The sequence below is a fragment of the Mustelus asterias genome, chromosome 7 (assembly GCF_964213995.1).
Source record: "Mustelus asterias chromosome 7, sMusAst1.hap1.1, whole genome shotgun sequence".
Classification (NCBI taxonomy): Eukaryota; Metazoa; Chordata; class Chondrichthyes; order Carcharhiniformes; family Triakidae; genus Mustelus; species Mustelus asterias.
Window position 1 is genome coordinate 59281467 of NC_135807.1, and position 20313 is coordinate 59301779.

Genomic DNA, 20313 nt, shown 5'->3' on the forward strand with positions numbered 1-20313 from the left:
TTGAGGTGGAGAATCGAACTCTCCACCTACAATTATGATATCATGTACCATCCAGGGAAGCTCAATGAGCCTTCAGACGCCCTGTCGCATGGAACATGTGCAAGTGTGCAGGAGAATCGATTACAGGCCCTCCACAATGATCTCTGCCATCCGGGGGTCACTCGGCTCTTCCATTTCGTAATGGCCCGGAATCTACCCTACTCAGTGGAGGATGTCAGGTCCATAACCCGAAGCTGCCAGGTATGTGCTGAATGCAAACCGCACTTCTACCGACCTGACAGGGCACACCTCATTAAAGCCACTCGCCCTTTTGAAAGACTGAATGTGGACTTTAAGGGCCCCCTTCCTTCGACAGATCGGAACGTGTACTTCCTCAATGTGATTGACGAGTACTCACGATTCCCTTTTGTCATTCCCTGTTCTGATACGACCACTGCCACGGTCATTAAAGCATGACGGGATCTTTTCACCCTGTTCGGTTACCCCAGCTATACCCACAGTGATAGGGGCTCGTCATTCATGAGTGACGACTTGAGGCAATACCTGCTCTCAAAAGGGATTGCCTCAAGTAGAACTACGAGTTACAACCCTAGGGGTAACGGACAGGTTGAACGAGAAAATGCTACAGTCTGGAAGGCTGTCTCACTGGCGTTGAGGTCTAAAGGTCTTCCAGTCTCCCGTTGGCAAGAGGTACTCTCTGATGCACTCCATTCTATCCGCTCACTCCTGTGTACGGCAACCAACGCTACTCCACATGAGAGGGTGTTTTCCTTCCCTAGGAAGTCTTCCTCTGGGACCTCATTACCGTCTTGGTTGACGCACTCAGGACCTGTCCTCCTGCGGCGGCATGTTAGGACCCGCAAGTCCGACCCTTTGGTTGAACAGGTCCATCTCCTCCACGCCAACCCTCAATATGCCTATGTGGCATATCCTGACGGGCGAGAGGACACGGTCTCTATTAGAGATCTGGCGCCAGCAGGAGACTTGGACACCCCAGTCGCTCCCACACCCCTAGTTAGGGACCCCCCGACCCTTATCTCCCCTCCTGACACGGCGCGGGCAGTATCGGGACCATCACTTAATCCTCTTACTCCCGTGTACAGCTTGCCTGAGTCCAGGAGATTGTCACCACCTCGAGGCGTGCTCGAGTCCAGCAGATTGTCGCCACCTCGTGGTCCACCTGTCCGTGAGGAACTGGAGGAGTCACTGGACACCGCCTTGGAGAGAAGGTCACCACGGTCACCAGAACCGGCGTTACCGCCAGTGTTGAGGAGGTCGCAGAGACGGTGCGGTCCTCCAATACGACTGAACTTGTGATTATATGAACTGTTGCTCTGGTTTTTTTTGCCTCACCGGCCTTTGTTTTTAAAGGAGGGGTGAATGCGGTGAACCATAGTTGGTCACCACTATGAGTGCTGAGCCATGGATGGTCAACACTATGGGGTTGGTAGTTATGTTACTGTAATTACTGTTGGTGTTAGGGTTGGGCTGTTCTACCTGTTGATATTGTTCTGTGGTACACTCCAGTTGGCTCCGCCTACCAGGGGAAGTATAAAGGTCACTGCACTGCCTGGTGACCCTTTAGTCTGGGATTGTATTGTATATAGTGTGCTCCATTCTTGTCAGTAATAAAAGCCTTTATTTCCCAGGTACAATCTAGCCTCCCGAGTGATTTAATCGCGCATCAGACACCTTCTCTCAAATGGCACTCCTGCTTAGGTAACCTGATCTGCTTTTCACACAGTTTCACTTCTTCATCTCCTTTTCTTTCCCTTCTGCCCATGTGCAAGGGCAAATTCCTGGCCTGAAGATGTAAAAATGGACGAACTGTGCATGTGCGGCCCTTTCCTAGCCAGTGCGTGTGCCTAAGTCTGCCGGGATCTGTTGTCTCTGAACTGCCACTCCAGTCTTTATCTATCGTAGTTTGTTCCACTTACTATTTAGTAATTCACAACACCAGCGTGTTGCTTCACTACACTGTAACAACACTACATTCTTCAAACAGATATATTGACAATTATTTTTGTTTAGTTACCTGAAGATGAACTCCCTGCAGACATTTGTCAGTTTACTTTTTAAGAAATGATGCTTGATATCAGATGAGAAGAAGTGACATCTTAAATACAAAAAGAGAATGTTGGAAATTCGCAGCAGGCCTGGAGAGAAAAACAGTTGAAATCTTTTGGAAGCGATGGGGCCTCAGCCAGTCAGAATGCCCATCGTCACTTGTGCCACTCAGGCCAGTGGCAGGACTACCCCCAGGATCAAGGACCCCAGGGGTGGGGATCCAATCTGCAAAGAGGTGTCAGAAAATCAGAGGCCAGTAGGTCTTCTGTACACAGCGGCATCACCAGGTAGACGGAGGCTGCTGCCACTACAACATGCTCCAGAGACCTCACATCAAGGAGGGACCTAGGTACAGGTGGCAGATGATGGGTAAGGGTCGTGAGGTAGGGGGGAAGTAGGGATGGCCACAAGGACAGAAGTTGGCTCTCAAAAAGGCTCCTCCTCCCTTCCTGATATCAAATCTCTTCATGAAGAATTGAGCATCTATGAAGGAAGGATCTCCCCAGGAGCCCAGAGGCAAATACGACAGTGCCTGTCTTGGTCCCGCCCCGGTGAGCCCCCTGACCTTTGTTGGGCTGATACCAGTGACAGAGGGATGAGGTCCTTAAGGGGGCACTAATTACGCATTTAAGGGCCTCAATTGGCAGAAGGGTGGGCATGTTTTTTTTTATTCATTCATGGGACACGGGCGTTGCTGGCTGGCCTGCATTTACTGCCCATCCCTAGTCACCCGAGGGCAGTTGAGAGTCAACCACATTGCTGTGGGTCTGGAGTCACATGTGGGCCAGACCAGGTAAGGACGGCAGATTTCCTTCCCTAAAGGACATTAGTGAACAAGATGGGTTTTTTTCTGACAATTGACAATTGTTTCCTGGTAGTCAGTAGAGTCTTAATTCCAGACTTTTTAAAATTGAATTCAAATCCCACCATCTGCTGTGGCAGGATTCAAACCCGGGTCCCCAGAACATTAGCTGAGCTTCTGGATTGACAGTCTAGTGATAATACCACTAGGCCATCGGCTCCACGGGATAATACCACTAGGCCATCGTTCATGGGACTTCCTGCCACAGATGTAACTAGGGTGGATGTGGAAAACTGCCATGGGGGAGGACACAAGATTCCGCCCAGCATTTCAGATCTCTTTCTCCATAGATGCTGCCAGTTTGCTGATTATTTCTTGTATTTTTCTATAATGATTTCTGGTGTCCACAGTATTTTGCTTCCACAAAAATACAAATGTACAAATTAGGAGTTGAAATAAGCCATTCGGCCCTTCTAGCCTATTTTACCATTCGATAAGATTATGGTTGATCTGTTTATGTTTCGAGTTCCACATTCCCATCTACCCCCTATAACCTTTGATTCCATCACCTAACAAGAATCTATCTACCTCTGCCTTAAAAATATCTAATGAGCCTTGATGCAGGGAGTTCCAAAGTCGCACAACCCTCTGAGAGAAAAAGAAATCTCCTCACCTCTGCCCTAAAAGGGTGACCCCTAATTTTGGACAACTAATAGTTCCCCTCCATTCTGGACTCACACACAAGATGCCCACCTTGTCAAGGCCGCTCAGGATTTTATATACTTCAATCAGGCCAACCCCTCACTCTTCGAAACTCCAGTGGAATCAAGCCCAGTCTGCCCAGTCTTTCCTTCTTTACGAGGTGACAACTTTTCTGTTTTGGTATTTGGTGAAAGGCTTATCAGCACGAATCCACAGATCTGGGCAACATTACAATTGTTCTTCTTGTCAGAATAAACATATTTCAACAAATAACCTTTAGGTCAGCACAGAACACTTTGTCCCCTGTCATCAATAATCTCGCTAAACGTCAGATCAGGTCAAATTCGGCTTCATTAATCATAAGAAGAATCTTCATTCAGGCGGCTCTTACTGCTCCCCTCTTTTTAAACTTTTTGTGCAAAGATGATTCTATCGTACCAGTACCATCCTGAAAGTAGCAGTTCATTAAAGCATTCATTTAACCTTTTTAAAATGGATCAACAATTGGGCTTGGACAAATCAATGTTTCTGATTCCTCCTCAGAAGTACCCGTGCACTTTTCCATGTGCAATTTAAAGACATGGCCAAGGTTGGGAATAATGTAGTGGTTGATATTCCACAGCACATTAGGGGTTGGATTTGGTGCAGTCCACTAGAGCAGGCGAGGTGGGTGGGCCAGCACAATTGAGGGGCAGGCCATGCATCCCACTCCCGTGGGCAAGAGAATTGACCCCCCCCCCTTTAGTCAACAGTGGGAATGGACTAACTTGGGGAACCCGCCCCTGACTAATAAGGCTCATTAACAAGCCAATTAAAGGTCATTATCCCAGAGCCCATGGAATTCAATGGTGGCTCAGCAATTGCCCCAAACTCGCCTGGGTTTCCAGTGCTGCCGATAGGCTGCCCAGCAAAGGTTGTTGGGTTTCACAGCTGCATCCTAGGGAGACCCTCTTTCAAAGGCATTTAATATCTGACCATGAGACCTAGCATGGGGAAGGGGGTTACCCGCTGAGAGCCACCCCTTTGCCCTTGCATCCAACCCCCTCCCCACCCTTTGCTGGTCACTTCCAACCCTGTGAACCCTAATCCGGCCCACTCACCTCTCTCCAGAGATCCCACAATGATCTCTGTCGAAGGTCTCACTGTATTAATGGCAGCTATCACCCCATTCAGTGGTGCTCCTGACCATAGAGATGCTGGTCTCTGATTGGCTGGCAGGTGAGATTTCTGCCACTGGGGTCCTATATCCCAGGGGAGGCTTGATGCTGGCCAGTTAAATGCCTGAGAGGCAATTCATTTGGTTCAGTCTTCCCCTCTGAACCAACATGGATTTTCCACCAGTTCTGCAATCAGTCGGCAGGATCTGCATGGTGAACGTTAAATCCAGCCCTGGATCTCACCACTCTACAGCGGTTTTGACTTATTAAATTTCAGGCCACAATGATGCTATTATATTCCAGTAAGTTACTAGAAGAAACAAAATTAATGCTCACCTTTAAAAATAAATCTCTCAAGACAAGATTATGAGTGTCAGATTAAAGTATTTGGTGCTTTCTTGGAGACAAACTATCAAGAGTGCAATTAAGGCAGCTGTCTTTAGCTACATAATCTGACTGGAGATCATCCACTCTGATCCATCCATTAACTTTCTCTACCTGACCTTGTAATGATTAATAAGTTACAATAAAGTTGATCACACAAGTCAGATCTTTACTGTTTTTGGAGGTTACTGTCAATTGAACAACCTGTTAACATTTCACACCTTGGGAAGATCTAGATGCCACTGTCTCTGGAGGAGAGAGGTTTATTTATTGCCAGCTGCTATTTCCTTATATTATTTCAATACGTTGTCCAAATTTTGTTATCAGATTCAGCAAACTCTGTCAAGACATTGAATTTGAAACTGTTGGGTAAGTAGGTATATTTTAGTGCCTGTAGTATCTACGCATTGTATTCTTCACCATGTACCATATATTCATAGCCGGTGCCATATATTTCTTCCCATCTCATAGAATCCTTCCAGTGCAAAAGGAGGCCATTCAGCCCATCAGATCTGCACCGACCCTCCATTTTACCCAAGCCTACCCTTGCCCTATCTCTGCAACTCCAGGTATTTACCCCACCAATCCCCCTAATCTATACATCTTTGGACATGGGCAATCCACCTAACCTGCACATTTTTGGACTGTGGGAGGAATCCTGAGCACCTGGAGGAAACCCATGCAGACGCAGGAAGAACATGCAAACTCTACACAGTCACCCAAGGACGGAATTGAACCCAGGTCCCTGGCACTGAGGCAACAGTGTTAACCACTGTGCTACTGTGCCATCTTTATAATCTCTCTTATAATAATGTTGATTTAAATCATATATCTGCAGGTCATGATTTATTGTTGTATGCGTAAAACCATCTACAAAACATTACTACAAAATTTACTGCAAGAGTCAAAAATGAAAGTTTTCCAGGGGAGGGACGTGCACATCGATTACTCAGAAATTTCTACATCAGTCAGGCACTCTGCTGTGCTGCATCATGAGAACTTTTGTTATCTGTGATGCATTTATAACTTTATGCTTTACACTTCTATAAAATAAAATTTGGGGCAGAATTGGTGTGTCATCGTAATTACTTTTCATTTGTAAGTGATCTTGTTTCATTCAGACAAAACTGAATTGCAGTGATATTTGGATTTTAAAAAATTTGTTCATGGGATGTGGGCGTCGCTGGCTGGTCCAGCATTTATTGTCCATCCCGGAGGGCATTTAAGAGTCAACCACATTACTGTGGCTCTGGAGTCCCATCTAGGCCTGACCAGGTAAGGATGGCAGATTCCCTTCCCTAAAGGACATTAGTGAACCAGATGGGTTTTTACAACAATCGAAAGCAGTTTCATGGTCATCATTAGACTTTAAATTCCAGAATTTTATTGAATTCACATTTCACCATCTGCCATGGTGGGATTCGAACCCGGGTCCCCAGAGCATTACTCTGGGTCTCTGGATTACCAGTCTGGTGACAATACCACTAAGTCACTACCTCCCCATTCAACCCTATTCCCTTTTCTCTCGCTCTCCTGTGCAGAAAGTGAGAGCTATATTATGAGTGAAACCCCAGCATCCAAGGTGCAATATTGTGTTTGAGTAACAGGATCTTTAGTTTTGATAGAGACATTCCATTTGTACAATGATGGTGAAACAGCAGTGCCTCCTAATAGCTCCCACGTGCTTTTTTTCACTGGAGAACGGAGAGAGAAAGGAAATAGAGGTAAAGTCTGGTACCAGCAACATCCTCATCTGGGCAAGTCTTTATTAGATAAAAAGAGCAAAAGAAAACACCAGAATAAAGAAGGTAGGAGAGGATCAACAGGGTAAATGGCTGTAGATAAAGAAGGAGAAGAAACACAGACAGCACTGAGGCATTTTCTTTTCTGTAGTCTCCTTCTGTCCATCTGAAAGAATTCTCCCAGGCTTTTGCCATTGCCTGTCTGTAGCTGGTGCATATTGGGAGGAACATTCATGCTTGTCTCTCCACCCTGTTGAGAAAAACCTCACCTTCACTCACTAACTTTCCACATGGTTAAACTCAGGACCTGATTAAAAGGGGATTGCAGAGAAGAGCTCAAATTCCATCACAATGTGGCGCAATTTATGAGAGTCCCACTCAAGCAAGACACTACTTGTAATTGTGAACTTTGACACAATGTTATTGAATAATTCTGCCCTAGAATTGCACAATATATTTATTGGACTCCAGCCTGGTATTAATCAATATGCTGACTTATTTAAAACTGTACTTTAAATAGAGTGTAACATGATTGTCATTTTAAATTGAAATGTTGCCATATTACAAGTAGAATCAGATAATGCAACAGAAGGATCCAATTACTTATCTGGATCCCCAATCCTCAAACTGCTTCGATTGCCAGTTTCATATCTGACAAAGTGGTTAACTGAGGCTTTGTCCATTTCCAATCTGCAGTGACATCTAATTGTCATGGTTAGTGCTAATAGTGTGTTACATTATAGTTTGGCAGAGCTTTATACATGACCTGGTTTGCTGTTAGTTGACAATGCTACCAGTGTTCCTTGCCTAAATCAGCAAAGATACTTCAGACTCGCTGCTTCTAAAAGGATTGTCAAGTTTGAATATTACATGAGGTTTCCATACCAACTTTCTTAAGGCCAGTTTAGGGAATAATGAAGTGTAAATTTTCTAGATAATGTGAGCAAAAAGAGCTGAACTGTATCACAAAACAAATTTCAGCCCAGTAAAAGGTTGTTCAGGCCAAATGAACAAGGCATCAATGTTTGCGTTAACAAAAAGGTTGGTTAACTCTCAAAAGTCACAGTTTGTGAACTTTGTGTTGTTTCCAAAAGTACTGCAACATTCTGAGCATAACTAGCTCAGATGTGTATCCATTCTCTTCAAACACTTTTAATCGTTGAGAAGAAAATATCTTGGAAGAAGGAACCAAATATGGTGTAAAGTTCAGTCAACAGATAACAGGAACTAGTTCTCCATTCACTGTCACAGCAATGTATTTTCACATACGACTCATATTACATTACTGCACAGCCTGAGGGTAAGCAAGGTTACTGGACTTTTAGTGCTGTGGTCATGTCTAACAAGGAAAAAATCCAGCTTTCTGAAGACTTGGTTGTTGAATGACTGAGAACACACCTACTCTCTTAGAAATAAAAAAATAACATTTTCTAAGTTTAATTACTAAAGATTGAAGTTATTTTGTCTTGACTTGAAAATATTGGAGGGGGAAGGGAGCGGGGCGGGGGGGGGACTGGCATTGTGGTAATGTTCCTGGACTACTAATCCAAATGCCTGCACTAATTCTCCAGAGGGAGTGCAGTCACAGGCACTAGACAAGAAACAGCTGATTGGCCTGGATAGCTTCATCATCTTCCCTCGGTATGTCCTGTTCCACCAGCAGGACAGATTGACTAGGGATGGCACTTTATCCATTGGCATTAGCCTTAAGACTACCACTACTGAATTAGTGTTGCATGACTGATTTTACAACAATCCATTATCACAGCAGGGTGCCTCCTGTTTCACAATTGACAGCTCCATTTGGTTATGAAATCTTTCAAGTCAGATTAGGAATTCCATTGCTTGTTTTATTCAGGGTTATAAAATTGAATTAATTGTTTGTTGTTATAAGGGATAATGTAGTTGAAGGAGTTTAAATGTAGTAAATGGGCTTTTATGAATGAGAGTATTTTTTGAATAAAGTCTGTAATAGACACTTGGAACCTTCAGCATGGGTCCTGGTGCTTTTCATTTGTCCAAAGATGTGCGGGTTAGGTTGATTGGCCAGGTTAAAAAAATTGCCCCTTAGAGTCCTGGGATGCGTAAGTTAGAGGGATTAGCGGGTAAAATATGTGGGGGTAGGGCCTGGGTGGGATTGTGGTCGGTGCAGACTCGATGGGCCGAATGGCCTCCTTCTGCACTGTAGGGTTTCTATGATTCTATGATTCTATGATTTGATTTGATTTGATTTATTATTGACAAGTCAGTATTTCGAAACTCTGCAACCAGCCTGAACGAGTATGCCACGACAGTAACTGACTTCATTAGTAAATGTGTAGAAGACTGTATGCCAAAAAAGCAAATCTGCCTGTTTCCCAACCGGAAACCATGGATGAACAGGGATATCCATTCCCTGCTGAAGTCCAGGTATGAGGCGTTCGAGTCAGGTGACCCTGACCTATACATGACCTATACTATGCATGAGGACGGCCTAAACCGGGATGTTGGATTTATGTCACACTATCAGTAACCCCCACAGCTTGCCTCCTGGACTTGCAGAATCTCACTGGCTGTCCTGTCTATAGACAATACACATCTCTGTAACCTGTGCTTAATGCTCCCTCCACTCACATTGTCTGTCTCTTTAAGACCTGGTTGGCTGTAGGGATTCGCATTCTAATCAGTATTCTGTAACTTGATTTTATGTCTCTGTGTCCTGTTTGAGAGCAGATTTCCACTCCATCTGACGAAGGAGCAGCGCTCCGAAAGCTAATGGTATTTGCTACCAAATAAACCTGTTGGACTTTAACCTGGTGTTGTTAAAACTCTTACTGTCTATACAAGAAAGCCAGATATGATCTGCGGTGATCCATCAAGGATGCTAAAAGACAGCACTAGACCAAACTAGAATCCCAGGTGAGCACCACGGACTCCCGTCGACTATGGTAAGGTCTGCAAGACATAACAGGCTACAAGATAAAGGCAGGAAAAATTGTCGGCTCCAATGCATCCCTCCCCGATGACCTCAGTGCACTCTATGTCCGTTTTGAGCAAGAGGTCAGCAAGGGCACCCCCTCCATTCCAGAGGCCTTGGATGAACCTGTATCAGAGGTCACCATTGCCGATGTCAGAACAGCCTTCTCGAAAATCAACCCTGGAAAGCAAATGGCCCAGGTGGGGTACCCAGATGACACTCAGGTCTGTCTGTTCATGATGGATACTGGATGCATTGGCGTCTTGAGTGTAGGGAAAAGGGGGGTGGGAGGGGGACAAGGGTTGGCATGAGTTGACATTTAAGTTTGCATAGGTGCTATAGAAGGCCATGGTGTGGGTGAAGAGCATAGGTTGGCATATAGAGGATGAGGAAGCATGGGAAGGGGTGGGCAGAGGGGAATATGTTAGCATGGAGGGTGTGAGAGGTCATGGGGTTGATGGGGGGCATGAGGTCGCATGGGTTGGCATGGATGGGGAGTGTGGGAGGTGTGAGGGAGTGAGCGCTGGAGGGTTCTCTAAACCATGATACTGTGGCGGTGTACCAAGACAGGCCTTCCACCCAGCCCACGTCTATGCCTGGCATCCTCCACATTCATTCTGGGTTGCTTGACCTGACTCCGAAGAAACCCCATCACCGCGGAATGGAGATTTTGGGCCACTTTCCCCCAGATGAGTTTGTGGAACCGGGAAATTTTGCCTGAAAATCCAGGTCTATCTGTGTCCACTCTATCAAAACCTTTCATAACTTTAAAACTCTCCATTAGGATATCTTTAACCTCACCTTCGCCAATCGATTTGTTGCAGATGCCTCCATCCATGATATTATCGGTAAGAGTGATCACCACATAGTCTTTGTGGAGACAAAGTCCTGTCTTCACATTGAGATACTGTCCATTGCTTTGTGTGGCACTATCATTGTATTAAGTGGGATATATTCACAACAGATCTAACAGCTCAAAGCTGGGCAGCCATCATCGTCAATCAACCATAATCTGTGACCTCATGGCATGGGATGTCCCTCACTCTACCATTAGCAATCAGCCAAAGGATCAACCCTGATACAATAGGGAGTGCAGGAGAATACCTTTGTGATAGTCAATGTTCTGTTCCAAATTTCAGCAAACCATTCAAGATAGCAATTGATACTCAAGATGTGTGTGCTGCAGCCATCTTCTTACAAGATGATGATGTTAACACAGAGCATCCAGTCAATTCTTTCTCGATAAAACTTAATCCTTGCTGAAAAAAGGTGGTTAAAAATGGTTGAAAAGGAAACATTAAGCTTTGTTTTGGCTCTGCAACAGTTTGAGATATACATTTCCGAATTGCCAGAGAGACAGTGATTGTAATCCACTCATGTTCTTAGAGTAATTCCGGACCAAGAATCTCCACTTATTTTATTGGAGTTACGCTACTGCAACCATTTATCTTTAAAATTATTCATGATGCAAGAAGGAACAACATAATTGCAGATGCTTTATTCAGAGATTAAATATTTATTTTAAAAGCTGCATAATGGAGGTTTATAAACTTATTTATTTGCCAAATGTTTTGGACATAATCTGTCCCTCTGTTTAAATGATCATTGGATCAAGGACCTGAGATCACAAGATGTCGAACATTTGAATTTTGATTAAACTGTTCCAATTCTCTTCCCATGCCTAGTGGCGCACCAAGGCAGGATTTAATCTGTTTCTATAGCTAGTTATTCCTGGATCAGGTGATTAGTCTGTCACTAGGGGCTTATAGCTTGGGGGCACCACTCCACATCAATCATCACTTCCACTCTTATTACCAGCCATTGGCATGTTGGAAGGATTTGCAGGTTGACACGCATGTTTGACCACAATATGAACGGGCTTTCTTTGACCATCAGGTCCTGGGGTGAGACTCGAACCCAGGGCTTCTGGCTCAGAGGGAGGGATGCTACCCACTGCGCCACAAGACCTCTGCACAATTAAACTATAGGAAGTGTATTATTGTGTGCATTGTATATGATAGTTGCTAAAGTATTTAACATGTTAAAATGTGTAGCAGTTTAAAGTGTTGTTAAAAACTCCCTACTTCAGTCAAACATTTTTTCTTTTGAGAAGAGATAACTGATCTCCTATATACTTTTGGGGAAAAACCTATAGTTTATGTTGGAGCGATGGTCCCTTTAAGAATCAAGTTTTTCTGAAAAATTATTTTTTTGTAAAAAGCAACTTGCTTCCAGAAACTGATCAAGTGGATGGAAGATTTTAAAACTGTTGGAAAAGGGTAAACAATAAATTAATTACAAAGGGGAATAGATTCCTGGATATGGTTCTGTTTTCAAGCAGTTTAGTTTAGCTTAGACAAAACTGGCTGCAGGGAACATTTCTTCAAGCCAAATTCAGTTGAGATTCTGTGTGCTGGCTAAAAGGGTTAAAACCCTACATAGCTGAAGGACTCTGCTAACAGTGGGTTGGACTTATGGGATAGCCAAGCTGAAAAGATAGAATTCCTAGATGTAAGATTCCAGAGCTAAAGAACATTGAAACCAGGAGAGTTCTGACCCAAGGTGACTATACTTAAGATGCTAATGACACCTGTGTTGCCTAAGGAGTCTACAAATGTGGGATGGTTGGAGAAGGTTTGATGGAAAATCCTTGCCAGAAGTAAGCGGAGGGCCAAAGAAGTTTTAGCTCTCATACAAATCTTTGAAACAGTACTCAGACAAAGTGCTTAATTTTCTAATTTCTGACAAATCTCTGACTTGTGTAAGTCAAATGGGTGTGGAAGGAAATTTGAGTTAAGAAGTTCGGTTTAGAGGACAATGTTCATTATACCTTTCATATCTTTACTTTAACTGACTATTTAGGGTAGAGGCCAGGATTATCCAGTTCCACCATGACAGGATCCACTGCAAGGGATGGGGTGGCCCAGCCAAAAGTCCATTGACTTCCCTCGGGACAGGATGATCCTAGTGACAAGCAGGGCTAGAAAACCCAGCCCAAAGTGCAGTTATTAGTATTCACGCTCTTTGGGATTTGTGTAGTACAATGATTTTGTTATGACCATTAAACATTGTGGTTTTATTCTTTAAGTAAGTACCTAAGTTTTCAGTCTTACTACTGAAATCATTATAACTGGGGGTCACTGAGTTGTAACAAACATTATAGAAAAGGTAAATAAGAATAAAACCTGACAGATGGCCTGGCATCCACCGAGGCACCGGAAATATCAAAGGCACATTCTGCCCAGCTGACCCTGCACAGGCCTCCTCACTAACATCTGAGGACTTATGGTCGAATTGAAAGAGCTGTCCCACAGACTAGTTAAGCAACAGCCTGACATTGTCATTCTCACAGTATCATACCTTGCAGTCAACATCCTAGATCACACCTGGGTATGTCCTGTCCCATTGATAGGACCGAATGAACAGAAGTAGTGGCACAGTGGCATGCAGTCGGGTAGCAATGGCTCTCAGTGGCCTCAACAGTGGCTTTAGTATCAGGTCAAGAATTGGCAAAGAATCGTCTTGCTGATTACTACCCACCCATCTCCTTCAGCTGATGAATCAGTACTCCTCCATGTTGAACACCATTTGGAAGAAGCAGCAAGGATAGCACAGGACACGGAATGTAGTGTGGGTGGGAGACTTCTACATCCATCCCTATTAGTGGCTCAGAAGCCCCTCCACCTACGAAGCTGGCCGAGTCCTGAATGATATATTTGCCAACATGTGCCTGCAGCAGATGGTGGAAGAACCAATGAGACAAAAACCTACTTGACCCTGTTCTCACCAATCTACATGTCACAGATGGACCTACCCTTGACAGTATTGATAGAAGTGATAAATGTGCAGTCCTTGCAGAGGGCACTCTCCATGGTGTTGGATGGCACGATTATCATGCTAAATAGAATAGATTCAGAATAGATTTTTAAGGTTATGCTGGGGGGCAGGCAGAAAATTGGGAGTTAAAGCCACAATCAAATCTGCCATTATCTTATTGAATGGTGGTGTGTCTTGAGGGACCAGCTGACCTAATCCTGCTCATATTTCTTAACATATTAACAGGACTGCATGCACCCTAATAGTGGAGGTAGCATGCTGTAAGTAAAGCTAAGTGACCCCACAACTACAGGTCAGGTCATAGCTCTGCCACATTCAGCATCTACCTGACAGTGTGGAAAACTGTCCAGGTATGTTCTATCCACAAAAGGCAGGACAAATCTAATTCAGCCAATTACCACATCATGAGTCTACTGTCTATCATCAGCAAGGTGATAGAAGGTATAATTGAGAGTGCTATTAAATGACAGTTACTTAGCTCAGTTTGGATTTCACCAAGGCTATTTGGTTCCAGACCTCATTACAGCCTTGGTCCAAACATGAACAAAGGAACCAAATTCTGGAGGTGAGTTGAGAGTGACTGTCCTTGACATCAAGACAGCATTGGACCAAGTGTGACACAAAAGGAAGGTTGAACAGGTTCAGCCTCTATTCATGTGAGTTTAGCAGAACGACAGGTGATCTTATTGAAACAAGTAAGAATCTCAGGGGGTTTGATAAGGTAAATGCGGAGAGGATGTTTGCCCTCGTAGGCGAATCTAAAACTAGGGGGCAAAGTTTAAAAATGAGAAGTCTTCCATTTAAGATTGAGATGAGGAGAATTTATTTTTTTTACTCATTAGTCTTTGGAATTTACTACCACAGAAATCAGTGGGGCTCGATCATTGAATGGATTGGGTTGGACAGATTTTTGATCAATATGGGAGTCAAGGATTAAAGAGGGCAGGCACGAAAGTGGTGTTAAGGCCATGATCAGATCAGCCATGATCTTACTAAATGTTGGATGAGGTTCAAGGGGCCAAATGGCCTACTCTCGTTCCTATTTCTTAGGTTCTTTGTTTTTCAGAGTCTGAGCAAAGCTGAAGACAATGGGAATCAGGGGGGAAAGCTCTATCCTGGTTGGAGTCAGACCTAGCAGGAAGGAAGATGGTTGTGATTGTTCGAGGTCAATCATCTCAGTCCCAGGGCATTGTTACAGGAGTTCCTTAGGGTGGTGTCCGAGGCTCAACCAACTTCAGCAACTTCATCAATTTCCTCCCACCCCCCCATCATAATGTCAAAAGTAGGGATGTTCACTTATGATTGCTCAATGTTGAGTACCATGTGCGATTTCTTTAATCTTCTCTGATACTGAAGCGGTCCATGTCCACATGCAGCAAGAGTGGGACAACATTTAGGCTTGGGATGTTAAATGGTATGTAATAGCTGTGCCAACCAAGTGCAAGAAAAGAAAATCTCCAACAAGAGAGACTCTCACTATCTCCCATTGATGTTCAATGGCATTTACCATTGTTGAATCACCCCACCTTCAACATTCTGGGCATTACTATTGATCAGAAACTTAACTGGGCCAATGATATAAATACTGTGGCTGCATTCTGTGGTGAGTAGCCCACCTCCTGACTCCCCAAAGCCTGTCCACCATCCATTAGGCAAAAGTCTGGAGTATGATGGAATATTTTTCATTCCCCTGGATAAGTGTTGCTCCAACAGTACTCAGAAAGCTTAATACCGTCCAGCACAAACCAACCCATTCAACACCTTAACATTCATTCCCTCCACCACCAATGCACAGTGTAGGCAGTGTGTACCATCTACAAGAGACACTGTAGGAACCCACCAAGGTTTTTTAGGCAGCACCTTCCAAACCCACTATCTCTATCAGTTAGAAAGACAAAGGCAGTAGATAGCTGGGAACAACTGCTCCTCAAGTTCCACTCCAAGTCACACACTGTCCTGACTTGGAACTATATCACCGTTCCCTCACTATTGCTGGGTCCAAATCCTGGAACTCCCTTCCTAACAGCACTGTAAGTGTACTTATATCACATGGACTGCAGCTCAATTCAAAAAGACAGTTCACTATTACCTTCTGAAGGGCAATTATAGATGGGCAATAAATGCTGGCCGAGCCAGCAATGCCCACATCCTGTGAATGAATAAATAAAAAAAACCACTTGACCAACAGCCCATGTACCAGTTTAAACATTCACTCCTCCAGCACTGATACATGATGGCAACCATATACCATTTAAAAGATGCACTGCAGCAAATCCTAAGCTTCCTTAAACTGTACCTTCCAAATGCAGGGCCACTATCACCTAGAAGAACAAAGGCAACAGAATATGGGAATACCACCACCTTCAAGTTCCATCCAAGTCAAACATATCCTAACTTGGAACTAAATCACCATTTCTTCATTGTCACCTCGAAAAAAATCCTGGAACGCCCTCCCAAACAGCTCTCTACGTGTGCCTTCACCACACAGACTGCAGTGGTTCCAGAAGGCAGCTCACCACCACCTTTTCAAAGGCAAGTAGGGATGGGTAATAAATGCTGACCTTGTCAGTGACACTCAGATCCTACAAATGAATAAAATAAAGTTACTCAAACTGTTCCCACTTAAACAGCTTATAATGACTTGAAATTCAGTACAGCATGGTTTTGGATATTTGTTCACTGTTCATCTTACAGTTAAATACCGATAAGATCAGCATAATTTTACATCAGAAAAAGTTAATTCCAATGAAAAAGGTGACCTCATCAAATGCTGCTTTACACTGTCTCAGATAATAAATAGTACATTTCACAACCCTGGCAGTGCATTACTGATATAAATCCACGAGTATGAAGGGAAATGCCTGGCTAATGATGCAAAGATAAGTGAGTTATGCTTTTGTGGCACAAAAGTGAATTAAACCAAAGAATGCGCATTCCAGAAGTTGATATTCGTTTCAATACATAGTTCTTGTTTGGGCTTCTCCTTCCTTATTTCCATAGATGTCTTGACATATCACACTTTCTTCAGTGTTCCAAAAAAAAACCAGAATGTGTTCTGTTTGTTTTGTAAAACAATGCAGCAGGACTGTTATAATCTATTCTACAATGTGCCACACAATGCTGCCAGTTATGGGATAACTACCTGTGGGAAAATCATGTTTTAGCATCACTGCAGGTAGTTATCACAGTATTGAGAATACTGAAAATAACACTATCACCCATGCAATTAGATAATAATGAACCAGCAGGCATGTGTACACTTGGGAGGCAAGTGGGGTTACCATAGTGATTATTGTTATTAGATCATTTTTATTTTGAGGATGAAGCTTTTGAAAGGTTATTTTCCTCCTTGCCCATTCTCCTGACCTCTGTGTGACATGTATCGTCTATGATTGAGAGCACAGTGGCTGACCTGTTTCCATGTCTCAATGAATGGAACACAGGCTACTGGGAAATTCAGCACAATGCTTTGGACACAACTTGCTTTGATTTTCTCTTCCCCCCATGGTAGAGACCCTCTGTTCAGTGCCTCTTTCAGCGACGTAACTCAGATTTGAGACGCAGCCTGAGGAGGATTACAGGTGCAATCCCACATGCCAGAGCATTATTGTGTCCCAATATGCTGCTTACACACACGGTACTTCTGTGGGGCCATTTCTTCAATTTTACATTTGAAAGGAAGCATTAATTGGTAGTACCCCAATATATGCCTTTGTTCCACAGCCACTTAAAGTTATTTCAGAAAATTAAAAATTTGAAACCAAGTCTATGCTACTTAGTGGGTGCATACCAATTACTATCTAACCAGGTTCACCAGTTAAACAGAGCTGAGGATGAAAGATCCTGCATGATCACAGCAATCTGTTAGGCAATCACACCACTGACTTGGGTTTTACCATGATCTAATAATTCAAATCACACATTGGTGTCAGAACAGTGAAAATGATTTCTTATTTTCAGAGTCATGGTGCAAGACAAAATAATTTTTAAAATGAGTTGTCAATGAATAGAATGCAGCTGTGTGAAGTCTGAAGGTTATATTCAAGATTGGATTATGCCAAGTAAATGCCATGACCATACTTTGCAGACACCTTTCTTCACAGAATCATCAAATTAATAATATAGTGATTCTTGTAACTGTCACTGTCTGATTGCAATTACATGGCCGGTAAGAATAAATAAGGGATATTGGATGTCTACAATACGTCACAAATGTATTTTCACAAACTACTTCAAAACTCAAGCAATTGATGAATACAGAAAAAAAAAATTCTGTCAGTCTTTTGTCATTCTTTATGGGTGCAACTGATTTTATTTTTAGCATTTTAAATTATTTTAATAAATATAATGTGTATGTCATTAGTGTTGTGCAGAAGAATGTTGTAGGTGAAAGACTAACAATAGTCCTGATATAGGAGTTGAAGATTCAGTGTCACATGATACTATGTGCTTGTGTATCAGACTATCATCAGGTTTCTTTCAGCAATGCATTACTAGGAAATACATCACACGCTGTATATATAATACAGGAGGATTATGATTGAACCTCAGAAGCTTTCATTGTTCTGCCTCAGATCTGATACTCTGATGCTGTGTCACAGAAAGCAAATAAACACTGTAGAGGGGATGCAACCCTGATCTGACACTAGCAATTCATGTCAGGTATGTGTCTTTCCATAATTTTTGTAGACGAGGCTGGATTTTAGCACTTCTTCTGCTAAAACCTAGAGCACAAATTGCCTGTTATTACTGCCTCAATTGCCTCAAATCATTTGCACCATGATTAAAGCTCCAATATCTATTCAACACATGGGTCTCAAGAGTTACTTAGAGCGGGCGGAGTTCAGTCAACACAGAATCACATTATGGAAATTCAGTCTCTCTACATATAGATATATATATATACATTTATAGAATTAATTATTGAGAACATGGCTTATTTATTCATGGACCCCACCACTGGCACATTTGGACACAGGACCATTCAACTGGACCATTTGGAGAAAGGATAAATCCCTCCAGGTTAGAGATGTTGAAAAGGGGGCCTGAACATTTGAGCAGGTCTAATTTTTTGATGTAGGGAAGGGGTGATGAGTTCTTATTGCTGCCTAGTGGTCCACCTTCAGCTAGCCCGATCACAAATACTAAACTCATGCCACATCCCCCAAATCTCAAGTATCACAAACCCACTGGGGGATATATTGTTGAGTAGTGAGGGCGTTTGGAGGAATGGATTACTTCCAGTGGGTAACGCCTTCCCAGCGTCTTGGACTCATCAGTTGAAGATTGGCACTGCCCTGATGAATGAAGAAAGTTAATTTGAAAGTTGATCTTTCCCTCAATGGGGCGATGAATGAGGTGACCCGAGTTTAACTGGCTCGTTTTATAATTAGAGGGTTTTCTGTTTTACAGATATGAGTTTTAATTTGCTTTCCAGGGAGAGAGCCTGAGATTAAGGTCAACGCAAATCCAAATACATGCCCCTGCAGTCAGAGTTTGCACACTGAGATGTGTATAAGAGAGTGTTCTCACCTGCTGGCCATGCTCTGGCGGCAGTGTTGCCTGAAGGGCATCAGGTGGTAGTTCATGGCATCCAGCAGCAGCTTTTGGCAGACCGGGTCGGTGCGCATGAAATCCACCGACTGCACCCTCTCCACCAGCTCGGTGGCGGGGATGAGGGCGAAGCGGAGCCGCTTCATCAGCTCCGGGGCGTATTGCATGCGAGTGTCCCGGTCGTGTTCGAGCCAGAGCACGGACATCTGAAAGAGAGCCAGCTCCGACTCTACAGGTGGCGGCATCGAGTCCATCATGGCGCACACCTCCTCGAAATTCAGCAGCAGGATGTCCTCCACGAAGTACTTGTTGGCCAGCTTCTTGGTCTCGTCCAGCCCGTGGATGGCGGCGATCTGGCAGATCTGCTTGTAGTTCTGCATGGAGATCTGGTCGTTGAGGAACTGGGCGCAGAGTTTGGTGACGGGGGGGATGTGGAGGATCTTGCTGACCGACAGCACGTCCTCCACCGTGTCCAGAGACAGTGTCATGTTGGCCGTGTAGATGTACTCCAGCACCAGGCACACGCCGGTGGCCGAGCAGCCCTGGAGCACGATGTTATTGATGGACCTGGAGATGTCCTCGGCCGGGGAGGAAGGGGTCCGGCTGCCCGGCTCGTTCGTGCTCTCTTTGCACTGGTTGTTGGAGAAAAGCGATCGGAAATACTGGGAGCAGGAAGCCAGCACCGCTTTGTGGCAATGGAATTGCTGGCTCTGGGCTGTCAGAGTCACATCACAAAAAAGCTGCTTCCTCCACAGAAGGTTGAGGCCATGCAGGAGGTTATCACTGTGGGTAGGGTCGAAGGTGGACGTCCTGTCACCAGATCTTGACATGGTATCTAACTTTGGACACCTCCTGAAAGGGCACACATTTCACACAGTCAGATTCACAGGCATTTCTCCCCCTCCCGTGACAAACATTTCCATGTAAGTAAAGCCAGATTTCTCAAACCAACACTCCATTAAAAGAGAGAGAAAAAAATGTTTCGTTGTTGTTACAAAATGTTATAGGCGAAATATCTCCGTGGCTAAAACCCTGGCGCTAACGTTATCTTTGATTTAATTCACCCTATTATCTTTTATTTGTTCAGCCTGCACATTTTAATCAGCACACAGT

The 20313-nt window shown here is 43.9% G+C and overlaps 1 protein-coding gene across 1 annotated transcript in view; it reads right to left on the reverse strand.

Annotated features, from left to right (window-relative positions):
* The window catches only part of klhl14 (kelch-like family member 14), a 156079-nt gene extending 136049 nt beyond the window's left edge, over nt 1–20030 (reverse strand). Inside the window, exon 1 of the mRNA XM_078217064.1 lies at nt 19180–20030. Within this exon, the coding sequence (XP_078073190.1) occupies nt 19180–20030 (851 nt within the window). The remainder of the gene's footprint in view (nt 1–19179) is intronic.
* Nucleotides 20031–20313: the final 283 nt, after the last annotated feature.